This window comes from Lynx rufus, unplaced genomic scaffold (assembly GCF_022079265.1).
Source record: "Lynx rufus isolate CCGP_SWC_20201006 ecotype Redwood Valley unplaced genomic scaffold, mLynRuf1.p SCAF_23, whole genome shotgun sequence".
Classification (NCBI taxonomy): Eukaryota; Metazoa; Chordata; class Mammalia; order Carnivora; family Felidae; genus Lynx; species Lynx rufus.
In genome coordinates this window covers 15,806,558-15,822,869 of record NW_025814838.1, presented here as the reverse complement: position 1 = coordinate 15,822,869, position 16,312 = coordinate 15,806,558, and the positions used below count along the sequence as shown (strand labels likewise).

General features: G+C 59.1%; 1 protein-coding gene across 6 annotated transcripts in view; it reads left to right on the top strand.

Moving 5' to 3' along the window:
• CLEC16A (C-type lectin domain containing 16A) overlaps positions 1–13,390 on the top strand; it is a 205,797-nt gene extending 192,407 nt beyond the window's left edge. For 3 of the 6 annotated variants that reach the window (XM_047087900.1, XM_047087899.1, XM_047087898.1), the window contains one exon: positions 9,699–13,390. In XM_047087900.1, coding sequence (XP_046943856.1) covers positions 9,699–10,039 — 341 coding nt within the window. In that variant the 3' untranslated portion in view covers positions 10,040–13,390. The other 3 variants (XR_006963620.1, XM_047087901.1, XR_006963619.1) reach the window with 2 other exon arrangements.
• The last annotated feature ends 2,922 nt before the right edge of the window (positions 13,391–16,312 follow it).

Genomic DNA, 16,312 nt, shown 5'->3' with positions numbered 1-16,312 from the left:
GGGTGGGGGAGGGGCGGTGCCTCGGGAACTCTGTGATCCCTCAGTGTCAAGACTGCTGACCCCCAGCTCCTCCTCGCCTCCGTGTCTGGGGACACTGCCGCTCCGGGTTCTGGGTTCGTTCTGATGGGGCATGGCCCACAGGCCGACTGGTTTAGCTCCCGGCAGGGAAGGAGTCATTCCTTGTGCAGGCTGGCCCCCCCCACCCCGCTGACCCCCCTCGCCTGACCGCACAGCTGGAGGGGACAGATGGCGAGCGGCCGAGTCTGAATGCGCCCCGTTGTCACCCCCACGAAGAGGGGTCTCCCCAACGAGATCGTTTCCAACTGGCGGAAGAATTGCGTCCCTGCTAATTTTTTCTTGCCTTCATACCGTACCAGTCTCCTCTGTAAATGGTGCAGTCCAATCGTCTGTGCCCAGGGCCCACCTCTCGAGAGTCCGTCAGCATGTGCTGGAGGCACATCTCGCCTTCCTGGACCTCGTACAGGTGCAGACATAGCACGGGCAGACCCCGTGAACGGGGCGTCCGCGGTGAGACGTGTGAGTGGGTCACGCGAGTGCGTCACCATGCTGTGTGAGATCCCAGGAGGAGGGCACCAGGCTTTTTTCCTGAACATCGTGGCCCCACCACGCAGCCAGAGGAGCAGGGCACGGAGGGCGGGGGGGCGGTTGCTGGTGGTGGCCTTGATGGTGCATGAGGCTTCCCAGCAGCACAACTCTGTGGGTCTGGAGGGCCCCGGGCGTCTCTGATTTGGGCAGCCCCCAGTGACTCTGGTCTGTACCCTCATTTGGGGACCCTCCTCGTGCTTCGCTGTTCCTTCAAGGTCCTGTCCACATTCCTCGCCTATCACGTTTCAGGGGCGCCTGACCAAACTCTAGTTAGGTCGTGGATGGATGGGGCTTGATAAAAGCCACCTGCCCCTGTGGTACCAGGAAATTAAGGGCCCCTGGATGTCGTCCCCTCAGCACCAGAGCCCAAGATCTCCTTCGGTGCCCACTCTTCTCCGGAATCTTCAGCCTCTCCATCCCCCAGCAAAGGGTTAACCCAGCCCGATCTCCGCGCCTGTGGCCCAGGGCATCTCAGCGTCCTGCCTGCAGCCCCCCTCCTCCCTCGAGCATCCATTACGTCCATCTGCTATTGACATTCACGAGGCCCAGGCAGCGGGGTCACCCTCAAGCCACCTCACTTAGACCCCCTTCCATTCGGCACCTGCTCCACGCCTCCCCCCCGCTCCGCCCCGCCACCGCCCCAGCTCTAGGGAGGCAGCCGCCTTGTCTGAGCTCCTTCTGAGCCTGATCCGAGCTTGGCTGCATGTGTGGCTGCCATTCCCAGGCCCGTAGCGGGACGTCCAGACGGAGCTTTCTCCAGAAGCCCAGAACGGCCCGCCCCCTCCCTCCGAAGCCTGGTCTCGAACCGGCTCTGGGGACCAGGGCTGTGTGTTCGTGTGCTTGTGTGTGCGCCCACGTGCTGCCTGCATGTGCACGTTGCCGTGTCCGTGTTGTGTGCATCCAGACACACATGAGGTCTCTTCCTGACGGAGCTACGTATCCCTTGCTTTCATTCTCGGGAAGCACAGACAACAGCTAAACAAACGAGCCGTGTGCTTCTTAGTCTAAAACTGAAACCGGCAAAGACCCAAATCATCAAAGTCGGGCCTCTGTTTAGGCGTTCACCTGAGCGTGGCCCCCTGGGGCTCCGCTCTGTGCCTTCCCCCGGAGGTTCAGGGTCCCCAGAATGCGAGTTTCTTCTCTCTTGGCCTCCCTCAGCCCCTCCGTCCCCACCCCCACCACCCCCTGCACGGTGCCAATGACAGGTCTTCTCATCTGACAAACGCAGCGGCTGTCAGCCTGGCCGTCAGGTAGCGAGGCAGTTCCAGTCGATACGTGACGGTCAGGCTCTCCTGGGTGTCTGCCCCCGTTCGGGGCGTCCCCGCAGGCCTGCCAAGGCAAGTGCACGCGTCCCCATTTTTTATGCTTGCCTGACAGTAAAAGCCTGCGGCCCAGCCTGCCTATATGTCTGCAGACGCTGAAATAACTCACCCCCCGACGAAGGGCCCGCCTGTCAGGCGTCTTGTACTTCGCTCTTAACTGAGGACCCAGCTCTCGATGCCTAGAAACAGCGTCAGAACCCGCGAGCTCCTCCCCGCCACAGGGCCCCGGCTCCAGGAGTCCGTTAGTTTCTCCGTGACAGACTTCCAGGCCGGACTTCAGCCTCCTGGGTCCAGGCAGAGAGCAGCACATAAGGGTTCCGTGTTCCTCATAAGGGCAGGCCGACGCAGATGGTTCCAGCGTCTGCCTGGCATCTTACCAGGCCGTGCGGAACAGGAAGCGGAGGGTGGAAGGGAGGCAGGTTTGGTCGGGACGGGTGCTTTTCGGCCAGTTTCCTGGTTTGATGTCGGCCCGGAGCGGGGCCTCAGCGTTCGGGCTCCTGACGGGCAAAGGCCGGCCCTGTGCTGCCTCTGCACCAGACTCCCCGCCCACGGGGCCCGGCCACAGTCGGCCCCAGGCAGCGTCCCTGGAGGGCTGGCCGGGCACCAGGATGGGCCAGGGCCTCCCGCGACAGCCCACCCGGCCTAGACAGCAGACAACAGCTGCAGCCCAGTCAAGGGGCCACTTGTCCTCCAAGTGGTTTTTGAGGACACAGTGTGGAATCAGAAGCATTCCTCCCCCTGTATTTCCAGAGCCTGTGAGTCCAGGAAGTTCCCGGTGCAGCTGCTAGGCCCTTCACGGCCGGAATTAACTCCAGTGGCCTCTGCTCTGGAAGCCACACTGCGTACGGTCAGGTGTTCGGTTGGGGAAGCATACGAGAGACACCATCCATCAGGGGACAAGACAGGCCCAGTTTTCCATGTCTCTGTGGTTTTGAAACCCAGAATGATCCAAGAATGTCCCTGAAAGCCAGGGGTGACCTTCCCACTGTCTTAGCAGTCGCTGTGGCTTGGGAACTCCCTACACGGCCTTTTCGGCGTGTACTTGGTACGCGGTGTGGACCTGCCCATAGGCCCTGGTGGCTGTACCTCCCCAACGAGCCCCCTGACCCCCCACGGGCCAAGCACTGTGCTCGTAAACACTTGACAGATGCCCCCTCGTTGAGACCTGCCACCCTGCCCCTCACACTGTGCAGCTGAAAACCCCGGGGGCTCAGAAAGATCCCAGAGCTCGGCCACCACGGTGCAGCCCGCAAGTGGAGGATCCCACACGTGAGCTCCAGCCTGGGCGAGTCCAGAACCCATGTCCCGCCTTCCGAGAGCCCAGCAGAATATCCACGCAGCTCCTGAATCTGTCTCCGGTGCCTCCGTGTGGCGCTCCAGAGACCTGGGTTCGGATGTCGGTTGGGGGCGGCCCGTGAAGTACATGCCTGTCTCCTTCCAGTGTGCGTGGTTGCTCTAGAACCCAAAGGAAAAGCCACGGCCCACAGGACCCTGGTAACTGTGCAGCCGCAGTCAGCAAGGCTGGGCTGGGTGGCCCCCGTCGGGGGGAAGCCTGGCAGTCCCCCCCGAATCAGCAGTGGACTGCAGATGGTCACATCTCCTCTGCCAGCCCACATGGGTTCATCCCCAAATGAGGGCGTGGAACCCTCTTGATACTGGGTTGTTTTCCACCTCCACCCTCTGTCCGGCCCGGGGGACCTGAAATTTTCTGTCTGGGTTTGCAAGAGGTCCTTGTTTGTCCCAAACACAGATTCTCTCAGCTTCCCAGGGGGTCTTGAGTCTGACTGACTCAGCTTCTGTGGATGTCAGAGCTGATCTCACTAGGGTGCCCCCAGGAGTGGCCCTCAGGCCCAGTCTCTCTTGGGACTTCTCTGTGCCGGCCTAGAGACCCCATCCCCCGATTAACGTTTTCTCACCGGACAGGCTTTTGTGGAGTCCCTGCTGTGCGCAGGCCCTGGGGATAGAGGGTAGGACCTGTGGGGGAGGCCAGGTTCTGTCAGATGACCGGGCATTGGAAAAGGAAGCCGGAGGCTGAGGGGTTCATGGGACGGGGTCTGTGAGGAGGTGGTGGCCTTTGGGACTCACACAGGCCCACCCAGGCTAAGCCCAGCATCTGGCACAAGACAAGAAGATTGCTTTTCTTCTCTCCCTGGGGTCTAACTATAAATTCTGTCTTTCCAGATATAGTCTCTTTTTGAGGGACAGCCCACGTGCCCGTGAGGGCTGAGGCCTGTGGCCCAGTGCTGGCCGAGGGCCCCTCGCCACAGGGAGAAGGGACCCACCTGGACCCTGGTTTGCCCTCTGTGCTGGGAGCACCTGCTTCTGAGTCTCCCTCACATGCCAGAAATAGAGTGTGGATACTTGTGAGTGGCTCTTTCGAAGGGGCTGGGGCTCTCATCAGGGCCAAGAGACACCCCCAGTGGAAGGAAAGGTCACAAGTGTGTTTCCTGGTAACTGGAGAAACCAACCGGAAGGAAATGGCAGCAAGGGTATTTAGTTTTCGTTGTCTTTTCCCTGTCAAGGCCGTGCCCGGAGAATTATTGTCCAGTTCTAACGCCTGATGTGTGAGTTGACGTGCAGGCAGACCCCTGAGCCTTCCTGAGGAGAGGTGGTGCCCTGGGCCGCAGAAGCATCCAGAACCTGGCGTCTCATCACCCGCTCGTCCAGTGCAGCCGGCTTGATAGGCCTCAGCTTGTTCCCCAGTGAGAAAATTACAGGGATGGAATTAGCAGGGGTTCTTTTCTTAAACACTTCATTTGAGAAGCTGAAATTGCAGAGAACATACAGCAGGAAAGAGGACATAGACCCCATTTGGAACGAGATGAAGGGCGAGTAGGAATACTTCAGAAATACCTCCCGGGTTACAGCGGTCCCTCGCACGCACGCACGCACACACACAGGTGAATGCACAACTCACACACTCCCATGCACAGTCGCTCACACACACATTGGCACACCTCCGCTCTGTGTGGGGCTCTGGTAAGAACACTCCTCCGACAAGAGCTCTGTGGCCAGCTCGGTTGTGTTTCACACACGTCCTGGGTGAGCGGCTTTGAGGAGGAAAGACCGTCTCTTACAAAACGAAGTCAGGGTAAAGGCCAGCCTGCTCTGTCCGTCGTCCGTCGGCCAGGCCCCTGGAGTTATGGCGCACTTTGACTTTTCTCTGGGGTTTTATAGGAAGAAGGAAGGGGTGGGCCCCTGGAGACCGATTGTCGCCACCTGGCAGGGGCGGGGCCCTGGCCTCCTGATCCTCCCCTGCTCCCTGGGCTGTCTGAACACATGGCCTTCACCAGGTCCCATCTGGGCCCAGTGGGGGCCACACAGCCCAAGACCTGTGTGTCACCAAACCCGGTTACCAGTCAGGCAGGACTTTAAGGACAGATCGCCTGAGCCACGCGTGTGATCTTTTCTCCCCAATCTTCTCCACGATGTTTCTTCTTACTACGGTGAATGTACATACCAGAAAGTGTTAACCATGTTAACCGTTGTTAAGCCCATAGCGCAGTGGCATTAGGTATAGTCACATAGCGGCATTAATTTTCAGCTCTGCTCTAATCCCAAGTGCGAGTCACAGATATGGCTCCTTCCTTCCCGAGGAGATGCTCCTAACATTTTTGTTGCAGCCGATTGCAACCCGCCCCCGGCCTCTCAGCACCTTGGTCTCGGGCCCTCCTGCTGAGGCTCCGTCTCAGGTTTCCAAAGGTTCAGACCAGCCGCGTGTCTTCTGGAGAGTGGAGCCCCGCGGCCGGGGAGGGTCCGGGAGCGCCTCGCCCGTCCAGGGCTCTTCCCCAGAGCGTGAGGAGCTGCACCGCTGGCTTTAGTGTGGTGATGGCAGGGACCACTGGCCTCATCAGTTGGGCCCAGAAATCTGCTTGTTTCATTAGCCGGCTCGGCTCCCATCCCCCAACCACACGCCCTTCTTCACACTGTCCTGGGGACGCAGGGCTTTCGTCCCAACTGCTGGTTCGCGTGGGATGCTGACAGGCAGTTCTGTTCTTCTGTCCCTGGAGGTTTCCTCCCCGACGCCCCGTGTCACTGATGACCCCAAGCCTTTCCTTTCCAGCGGGACTGAACCTTCACCGTCTTTATCCTCGACTGAGCCCCACGTGCGGGCAAACGGTCGGGTCCCCCGCCGTCCCGACAGCACCTCGTCCTGGTGGGGCGGAGCTGGGGGCTTCGCCCGTTCGGGCACCGCACCCCCCCCCCAGCTGTCGTGGGCACCCGCTGGGACCCTGCCACGCTCCCCTCGCGCGCTCGTCCACGCCTGGCGTCCGCCGCTGCTCTGCGCCCCTCTCCGTGCGCCCTTTCTCTGTCCCGTTGTTAAAGGCTGTCTGTGACCTGTCGCTGTGTTTCCCTCTAGTCAGGAGTGGCAGGAAAGGACGCCGGCGAGTGTTCAGCCTGTCGGAGGCCGACAGTCACGGCGGCCACTGGGTTTAGTGCTTCGAACGGCAGCGCTCACGGCAGCTCTCGCAGGCAATTCAGGCAGGTCTCGCCCGTTAGCCTGCGCGGCCCGCGGCCTCGCTGGGCCTCTGGGGACCAGGGCTGTGAGCCCCCCTCCAAGCGGCCATTGCCCCGGCTTCCCTTCTCCTTCCGGCCTCGCCTCCGCTGAGGACCGAACCCCCCGCCCTCTGACCCTCCCTCGAGCCCCGACAGCCTGGAAACACTGTCCTTCTCTGGGACCGCCCAGCTTGTGGGGGTTCTCCAGCCCAGTTGTCACAGGGCCTCCTGGATTTGGCCACCAAGGTCGAGCAGTAGAATTTGCAAAAAGCGACCAAGAATTCAATTAGTTTCTTTTTTCTTTTCCTTTTTTACCTCCCCGTGTCCCACTCCACCCCCCGGCTCCCCCCACAGCTTTGCTCAAAGCTCAGCAGTAGATTCAGTCCAGCCTCAGCCAGAGGCCAAAGCAGCTCCTTTGGGAGCACTGATGGGTGGTGACTCCCTTGTCCCCGCTTCTTACACGCAGTCCTCCAGGTAGCTGCCGATGCTGCTTGCTCCCTGGGGTCCTCGGCTGCTCCCTCTCCCACCTTCCCAAAGTTTCTTTCAGGGTTTCCCACACGCACCTCCTGCTTGGCCGTGGTGCTTGCCAGCCAGGGGCCTTTTGCCTTCTTTTGCATTTAAAAGCTGCTTTCTCTGAGCTCTGCCCTCGGCCTGCTATGCTCTGCTGCACAACCCCCCCCCTCCAACTCTCCCAGCCTGAGCACACAACCCCAAAGATTTCCTGGAAACTGTCACTTGACAAGGGCCAGCTGAGCCCCTGCCCCGGAGCCGGGGATCAGCTTCTGAGGGTGTTGGCCAGGGACGTGGGGACCCGCTGCCTTGGTGTCAGCTAAGGGCAGAGCCGTGGGAGGCCCAGCGTCTCTCACGGAAACCTGGACGTCCAGGGCTTCTGCTCAGGCCTCCACGCTTCTCCCCGGCTCCTGGCCAGGAAACCAGAATGTTCTCCGAATCTTTCATTTTCAGGGCCAGGCCCCTACTTGTGGCCTTCGAGCTGAAAACCAGCAGGCCAGCAAAAGCAAGAGTTCAGCAGTAACCTTCACAGCCCAGCACTGGGCGAGAAAATAGGTCCCCGAGGGGTAATTTTTCCCTGGTGAGAAAGTTCTCATTTTTCATCCCCCTTGAATGGATATATTTGTAGATCACATTCAGAAAACAGTTCCTAGTTTAAAAAAAAAAAAAGTGTTGTGGGTGATGGGCGAAAGGTTATTTTTTCCCATAAAAAATTGAAAAAGGCTATTTTTAAGGGAAAAAAAACCCAACCCTCTTAATAAAACTGTTGGTTCTTTTCTTGAAGAAACCAATTTTGTGTGTGTGCTATTGTATTGTTAGTTGGTCGGTTGGTTTTTTAATACATGTGGTGGCAATTTCCCGTATCCTTGATTATTCTCATCACCAAAAACCCCTCTAGGGATCAGGGAAAGAGATTTGCTGCCAGCTTTTTTGAATATCTGCATGCAAATGCAGACTCTTACATAGAAGTTGGGAGAAGAGTGAAGGAAATACTCCACAGCCCAGTCTCCAGATGGCACAAAAGTGCCATTTGGAGAATTAGTCCTCTCTTAACTGCCTTGTCAGCAGCTAAGCTCACATGTGGATCCGGACATGGGCCCGTAGTCCTGCTCCCCGCTTCTGGAAGCGTGGTGGAAGCCTGCCGGAGCAGGTGAGCCCCCCAAAGGGAACCATAGGCTCTGACCAGCACCCGGGAGCCTGCGCCTCGCAGGCAGGCGGCCCATGCCACAAGGGTCCTGGCCAAATGGAGCAAATTCACGGAGATTCGGAGAAACCAGAATGCGCGTGGAGTGTTGACTCAGCATTTCTGGGCTCAGCTCGCACCCTGAATCACGTTTTCCACTGGTGCTCACAGCCACCTCTGTGACCCAGCACAGAGCAAGGACAGCCCCAAAGCCCTATGCGGTGGTTTTCTCTGGGCCTTATTTCTCTTAAAAGAAAAAATCAAAATAATAATAATAATAACAATAAAAGGAAAGAAAACCAAAAGGCTTTAGGAAGGAATAAACAGGGATCTTTGAGAGCTTGTCTTGCCCAGGAGCCTTGGGGAAACGAATTCTCCGTATTCTTTGGGACACTCAGTCTGTTGCTTGTGCTTTCTCTCCACGATGGGGAGCCTCCTTCCCTCCTGCATCCCATTCTATACGCCCTTCGGTTTTATTTTGCTCTTGGTTTTCCCATTCTTTTGCTGTATGTTCAGTTTGCAGTTCTGTTTTGTTTTGGCTTGCCTTAAAAAAAAAAACAAAACCAAAAAACTGGAATCCCATTGAACAAACTGTGTCGAGCATCCTTCCCAGGGCCCAGAGGGCCTCAGGGCTCAGCACCCTGCCATCAGCATCTTCTGCTGATGGCTTGTTGACCCCGAGATCTGTACAAATGCGATGTTTGCTTTCCAGGCGAGATGCCCACAGCTTTCTTGCCGACACTCCCGGAAGCCGGGAAGGTGTTTTCCGCTGTGAGCCCCCAGCCCAGCCCCAGCCACCACCGTTCCCGTCCAGGCACACTCGTCATTGGAAAGCAAAGCGACCGTTTGTTTGTAATCTAATCAATGATTTTGAAAAGCACCAAAAACAAAGAAATTGCCACTCCAAAAATAACTGCTGGGCGGAGCCTCCCCTGCCCTCCTCCTGCCTGGTCTCTCTCTGTGACCCCTATAGAGACAGTTAGGGTAGGAGTGGCCCCCGGGGCAGTAACAGCCCCTTTCTGACTGCTAACTCAGCTCTCTTCGAGAAGGAGCAGTCTGAGGTTTTGGTTTGGTTTTGCAAGCTGAAAAGTTCTAGAGAATTCTTTTTTTTTTTTTTTTTTTAAATACTGCAGCGAGTCCCCTCTTGGGTAAACGTCACCAGGTGTAAGCTCCGGAAATGGCCTGAAGTGATAAGCACATCCAAGCCCATCTCCTCCCCGAACATGTATTCATCGTCAGGCAGGGGCTCCAAGACTCTCCCTGACGGAGATCCTGCCTGGGCCGTTTCCCGGCTCTATAATCCACTCGTCGATTCTGCACGAGCCCCTAATTTTTCTCTCACCTCACAAGTCAGAGGAACCCTGGGCCCCGACAGATTTCTCCCCAGGCCTAGGTCAGACTGGAGCTTCCAGCTCCTGTGTCCCCAGACGGAGGAAGTGGAGACAAGCCGTTCCCCCCACACCACCGTCTCCCACCCGGCTTTCCCCGGGCCTTTGTTCAGGACGGGACAGAGGGTGCCCGCGTGAGCAGGGTATCTCGGAACTCAGTACCCCTGTTCTCTCTCCCCCGCCCCCGCCCAGACGACCCCGTCACTACGGAACAGCCTCAGCCTAAACTTCCCAGCCAGCTGGTGATCGTCAGCGAAACAGAAGCAGACGCCCGGCCCGGCAAGAGCCTGGCGAGGAGCACAGACGTGGAGACAGCCAACCTGTCCCCCAGCCTCATCCCCGCCCGGCAGCCCACCATCTCCCTGCTCTGTGAGGACACTGCCGACACACTGAGCGTGGAGTCGCTGACCCTTGTCCCTCCTGTCGACTCCCACAGCCTCCGCACCCTCCCCGGCATCCCCCCGCCACCTGTGACGCCCGCAGCGGGCACGGCGACACCAGGCGAGGAGCCAGCGGGCCCCGCTGAGCACTGAGCGGGCGCCAAGTGGCCTCCCCGTGTGTGTGTGTGTGTGTGTGTGTGTGTGTGTGTGTGTGTGTGTGGCCCCGCCGGTAGGGACCCAGTACCGCTGACCCAGAGACACATCAGGAGCACCCCGGTCCCCGCGGCCCCGGAACCATCTCTGCACCCATTCCTGTGCTCCTTTGCTTCATTTTGAATTCCTGTTTCACTTTGCGCCTCTTGGGAGAGCAGGCTGGACCCGGTGGAGACACCCCAGTGAACCCAGGGGACGGGAGGAGGTTGGCCTCCTGGTCTCTGAACCTGGTGACCCTGGGGTGGCAGGACCCCCGCACCCTCTCGTCATCAGCCGGCCGCTCCGGTCTGGAAGCTCCTTGGCCACCATGCCCAGTGTGCACAGAAGAAGCGGACCAAGTCACTTTGGGTAGGAATTTGTAGAGAAACAAACTTGGATAAGCATCTCCTTTGGATATTTATTTCCGCTTTCGGCAGCAGATGAAAAGCATTTATTTAAAAAGCGTGTATTTAAAAAAAAAAAAGTCCAAAAAAAAAAAAATCCTCAACCCTGAGGTTTGGCGTCATGTTAGACATGTGATGTTACTGTTAAGATTTCATTTTCGTCTTCCTTTGAACTTCCCAGCGTTTTGTTCTAAAGTTCTCAGTCTGGCTTTCTCCGTTTTCTTATTTCTCTATGACTCGCTAACTCCGCAAGCCTGTGGAATGATTCAAGGACCTTCCTGGAAAGTTTAGATTATTTTTTCAACAACAGTAAAGGAGACCCCACGTATTCTCAGGTACACACGGAGCTGAGAGGGCCAGAGGTTTCTCAGGCGTGGTAGCCACGGGGCCTTGCGTTTCCCGAAACGCCTGCCCGGGAAAGGGGCCGGTGCGGCCAGCTCCCCACTCAGGACCCATCCTTCGTTTCTCCGGACCGAAACCAGTCAGGGCTGCTGCCCAGCTCCACCTTCAGATCTTGCCGTCTCTCTCTGTCTAGAAAGAACCGCTTGGGACCGTGCAGACTCCGGCCGTGTGGCCGGGATGGAAAGGAAAGGCCACGGAAGCTGTCCTGTGCGTGGCCCGTGTCCCCACCATGTGTGTTCGCCCAGGAGGGAGTGTGGGGAGACGCCCGCTGCGGGGTCGCGCCCCAGTTCGAGAAGCTGTCCAGGGAACTCCGGTCCACCGCCCTTCCTCCCGGCTGCCGCTGCAGAAACAAAAGCTTATTTTTAAAGATGAACCCCACCCCCCACCCCCACCCAGTGGCTTCTCCATTTGAGCTGGACGCGTGCAGGCCGGTTCCCCGACGTATCTGAGAAAGCGCCTACTTGGCCAGGTGCAGCCATGCAACCCTCACCTCTCTCCGGTCAGCGCTGAGACCCTCTAGACTTTCCTCCTCTGTGCTCCGGGAGTCCCAGCACACATGGGCCCGGGTGTTGGGCGGCCTCAGGAGGTGCTCTGAGCCCTCACAGTCTACCTATTCAAGGACCGCGGGTCTCCCTGGCTTCCCTCATCCTGCTGGTGTAGAAGGGCCTGCCGAGGCCAGGTCTCCTCCTCCTGAAAGACACATGGTGGTCCCGCAGAGGAGGGGCACGGTGCCCGTGGGGATGGGGCTGTCCATCATCAGAAGCCCTCTGGGTGGGTGTGCCCACCCCGCTTCAACAGGGAAGAGACCCAGGTCGGAAAAGGAGGCCATTCAGACAGAAATTCTGGGGGCCCCAGGAGGAGGGACAAGCCATGACCCATCAGCAGGGCCCCCCCTCCCCCCACCCAGGAAGGAAAGGCAGAAGGGATGGAAGGGGTCGGGGAGGAGAAAGGGCATGTCAGCAGTCCTGTGTTCTATGTGATTTTTTGCTGGGACGTAAGAGCAAGCTGGCTCCCTGGTTGGGCAGGGGCTGTGGGGCAGAAGTAGAAGGCGAGTAACTTCCCAGCCCAGGGGCATTATTGGGAAGAACAAGCCCATGCAGGTCCCCCGCCCCCTGCCCTGGGACCGCCAGCCTGCTACCAGAAATCCCATGGCTCCAAGTGGCTTTGTGGCCACCGAGCCCTGGAGGAGAGATGGGAGCACAGCATGTCTCGGGGGCCCTGCGGCAGCATTGCCGGGGCCGGGAGACGGGAACACAGCCCAGCCTCCAGCAGCAGCTGAGCAAGGGTGTCGATTGCCAAGGGCAGGCCTCTCCCAAAGGTGGGCTTGTGGTGTGGGTCCTGCGACCTCGGTGGGACCCCTGTAGGTGTGGGGTGGGGACTTCCTTTAAGCAGGGGCTCCCAGGCACCTTGCTGGTGAGGGGGCGGCATACAGCTTTGTGCGAGGAGGTCTGGGGTCCAGGGGAGGTTGGCTCTGATGAAGGACCATCAGAGGGCTGGGTCTTGACCATCGTGGCGGCATTGGGCATGGCCGCGTCTTCAGGAGCACCCCGCAAGCCTAAGAGCGGGGTGCTCCCAGGCAGGCCAGCCCAGGCAGAGGGCACTTGGACCCCAGGGTCGGGCAGAGGGAGGCAGAGCGGGGAATCCTGGCAGAGCAGGAGTGGGGACCACAAACCTTCTGGACTCCTCGGCAAGCCCACCCAGCCTACAATCTCCGTGTCCCTACAGAGAGAGGGGCCAGGCCCACCTGCCTCAGGTCCATTGGGCCCAGTGAGTTTGCCAAGCCAGGGGCAGGGCTCGCCGCCTAAACCCCCAAACCTCAGCTGTGAAAGTTGCTGTGGAGAGAAGCATACGTCCTTCCAGCTTAAGGGCCCGAGCGAGCCAGGGCACCTCTCCCTGAGGGTCGGATGGGGTGAGGCCAGGGGCTCCCCAGGACCAGCCCCAAAGCCACAACAGGAATGCGGGGCAGATGAGGGGCCGGGACGCGGCCTGCCTCACTGCAGGCCTTTGCTCCCTTCTCCTCCCTCTGGGCTGTCTGCCCCCCCCACCCCGCCCCAGTCTCTGCAGAGGGCAGCCCCCCACCCAAACACCTGAATTAGCAAGGCCCCCAGGCGGGAGTGAAGGGACAGCCCTCGTTAAAGACATACACTAGATTTCCCTAAAGTCTCACGACGCACTGTTAGAAATAAAGGCACGGGGTGAACGGATTCTCATCTTTTCTAGATGCAATAAATAAGAAATATTTAATGTAGTCATGTTGACGTTGGGCATAAACTATCAGGGTTCCTTATGTTCCTCTGAGGTGAAAATATGTAAATAATTCTCGGCCCAAGGCGGAGCAGGGGTTGAGAAACCTCCCGCTTCTGGGCCAAGGGACCGTTCCAGGGAAGAACCTGCTGCCGCCAGCGTGACTCATGCTTTGTGGGCTCCCAACACGAGGGTGGAAATGAAAACTGGAACTTCCTGGTAAATTTGAACTTGGCAATAAAACAGAAAAAGTTACCAAGAACGTGGCTGCTCCGTGGTGCTGCGGTGGCGAGGCCGTGACCCCGCAAAGGGGGAAGGTTCTCTGCGGCCTGACCCCCTTGGCCCGTTGCGGCTGCGTGGTGGGGTGTGGCAGCTGGGCCCCCTCCCCGCCCCCACCCTGGCCAGGTATTCCCCGGTTCCCGAGAGGGAGCTGGCCGCATTCAGGCGGTGCTCCGGGCCCAGCCGGGCCCAATGAGATCGGCCTGTGCTGTTGGCAGGAGGCTCTCCCGCCACGCCTCTGGTTCTGCATCTGTGGAATGGGGCCATTACGGCCCTACCTCATAGGACGAGCTCGGGGAGCCTCTCCATCACCGCCGGCACGTGCCGCTGGCCACGGGAAGCAGGAAGTGCTCCCCACCGAGGACAGAGTCTGCTGAAGTCAGCCCTGGGACAGGCCCCGTTCCAGAAGACATCAGCGTGCACCAGTGTGAGCTCTGGGGATGGGTTCGCAGGCTCTCCAGCTTAAACCTGGCTCAGAAACAGCCGGGACCTTCTGGGCCATGAGGTAAAACTCGAAGTGACCCCGGAATATAAACAGGTCACCCCCGCCCCCCCCCCGCTTTGTGTCAAGGGTTGCAGCATCTCTGGTCGAAGGTGAACGCTGCTGCTGAGGGCGTGGCTTAGTTCCCAGGAAGCCTGCCCACGAGGCTGGGGCTGCAAAGGCATGGGGTTCCCTGGGTCGAGGCTGGATCGTGCCCTGCACCATGGCCTGCTGGGTGCCCGGTGCCGGGCCACACCTGGCCTGCAGCCTCAGCCATCCCCGTAGTAGCCCTGCCTGGCAGGCACACAGTCACTCATGTGTTTCGAGGACTTCGGTTTAGGAAAAGGAACTTGCTGGAAGGATACTCCCAGAAAAGGGGGAAGACAGGCCTCAGGGTGGGTGGAACTGGGCATAGCAGCTACTGGGGGACTCCCTCAAGAGGCTGTCTCTCGGCCAGCCAAGGGCCAGGCCCCCGCGTTGTGGAGACCAGCACCGGGAGTGAGCGGTGAGGGGCCGGTGCCAGCCAGGGCCCCTCCATGGCACAGCACTGCTTTCACCCACGTGAAGAAACAGAGGCCCAGTGGGGCTCAGCACCCTTCCCAAGGACCCTGGAGCACAAGCCCAGGCCTGTGTGCTTTGTGCTGCCCACGCACTCTGAGACCCTGGCTGCCGGGCCAAGTGTCTTTGGGCTGTTTACAGGAAGAAGGAGGTGAGGCAGTAGTTCTCGGATGAATGGGTGCTGGAACTATCTGGCACACTTGTCCACGGTCACGGCCCCAGACCTAGTCAGCGGGACCCCGAGGTGCTGTCTGGCTGAAGGCCCTTTGCACGGTGCACTTGGGCACAGAGGGGTGGCTCTTTCCTCCTCTGCCTCCTGGCTCTTAGGGAGATGCCAGCTTCTCGTCAGGAGGCGGAATCTAGAACCAGACTCTGGCGCTCACCAGCCTTGTGGCCACGGCCAGGTCATCTCTCTGTGCTTGGGTTTCCTCGTCTGCAAAGACAGGAGCCCGCCTCGTGGGTTGTTAGGCCGGAGGGAGTCCCACAGGCCAAGTGCAGGCGGCCTGGGGGTCTGGGGGGCTCTGGGCATGACGCCCTCGGTGGCAACTTCCCCCACCGCCTTCCCAGCCCAGGCTCAAACCCTGGGAGAGGTCTGGGGCTCGTTTGGGGGCCTGGGGCCAGCCACTTGGCTCTCCCAGTCTCTGGTTCTTGTCTGTAAGGCAGCTGGGGAGCGCCCTCAGCAGAGGCTTCACCCAGAGCATTGGGGGCCCTTGGGCACGAAGTGGCCCAGTGTCCCCCGGGGGGGGAGGGGGCAGGGGGTCTGCCCTGGTGGAGGTGCCCAGCAGGCCTGTCCCTGCATCTCCCGGTGCCACCTGGAACGTGGAAGGGCAGGGAAGCCACGGGCGGGCAGCATGCTGCCCTTGAGCCCTGCACTCAGGGAAGATGGCTGCTCGGCGGCCGCCTGCTGGAAACCCCCCTTCCCCTCCTGTCCTCACGCCCCATGGCGCCTCAGAGCCATGGGAAAAAACCTTCAACATCTGAAGCGCTCCTCTCCGAAGGAAGATAGGTCTGAATCACCAAGACGGGAACACATGGGGCTTCCCAGGAATTTACTCTCGAGTGTGTGGATGGGCAGTGTGAGCTCTCCCGTGCCCTTGAGACACCTCACCCGCCCCAAACCCCGGTGCCAAGGCCCTGGGCCCACCCTGCTCCCGGGCCACACGTCACGCAGCTCGGCCCGATTTCCCTCCAGGACAGCGGCCTGTGCCCCCCGGAACACACACACACACATACCTGACACCCAAACGTCGCTTCAGCTCCACACTAACCTTATCCTCCCAGCGTAGTAAAACCTCGGATTGCAGGCACCTTGTTCTGTGAGCCTTCTGCAAGATGAGCACACGTTTCCAACAAACTTTAACTTGATCAACGAGGGACGTCTTGCCATGTGAGCAGCACGGGACACCGAGCGTCACATGGTCACAACCGATCACAATTCGATTTGATACTCGATGTGATACAACCGTTCACAATTGGATCTGAGTGCTTCGGATGACAGGCATGTTTCTGGAACAAATCATGCCTGCAAACCAAGGTTTTACTGTATTTAAAAGGGACTGACTTTACCCCTGGGAACAAAACACAAAACCAATACCACTCACTGTATGTGTTTCCTGGGGCCATCGTAACAAATGACCACAATTCGGTGGCTGCAAACAACAGAGATGTCCTTACACGATTCTAGAGACCGGAGGTCTGAAATCAAGGGGTCATGTGGGCTGACTTCCTCTGGGGGCTCAGAGGGAGAGGCCGTTCCCTACCTCCCTCCTGGCTTTGAATGTTGCTGGCATTCCCAGCATTCATGACATATGGCCGCCTCGCTCCAGTCTCTGCCTCTGTCTCCACGCTGTCCTTCCTTTGTCCCTC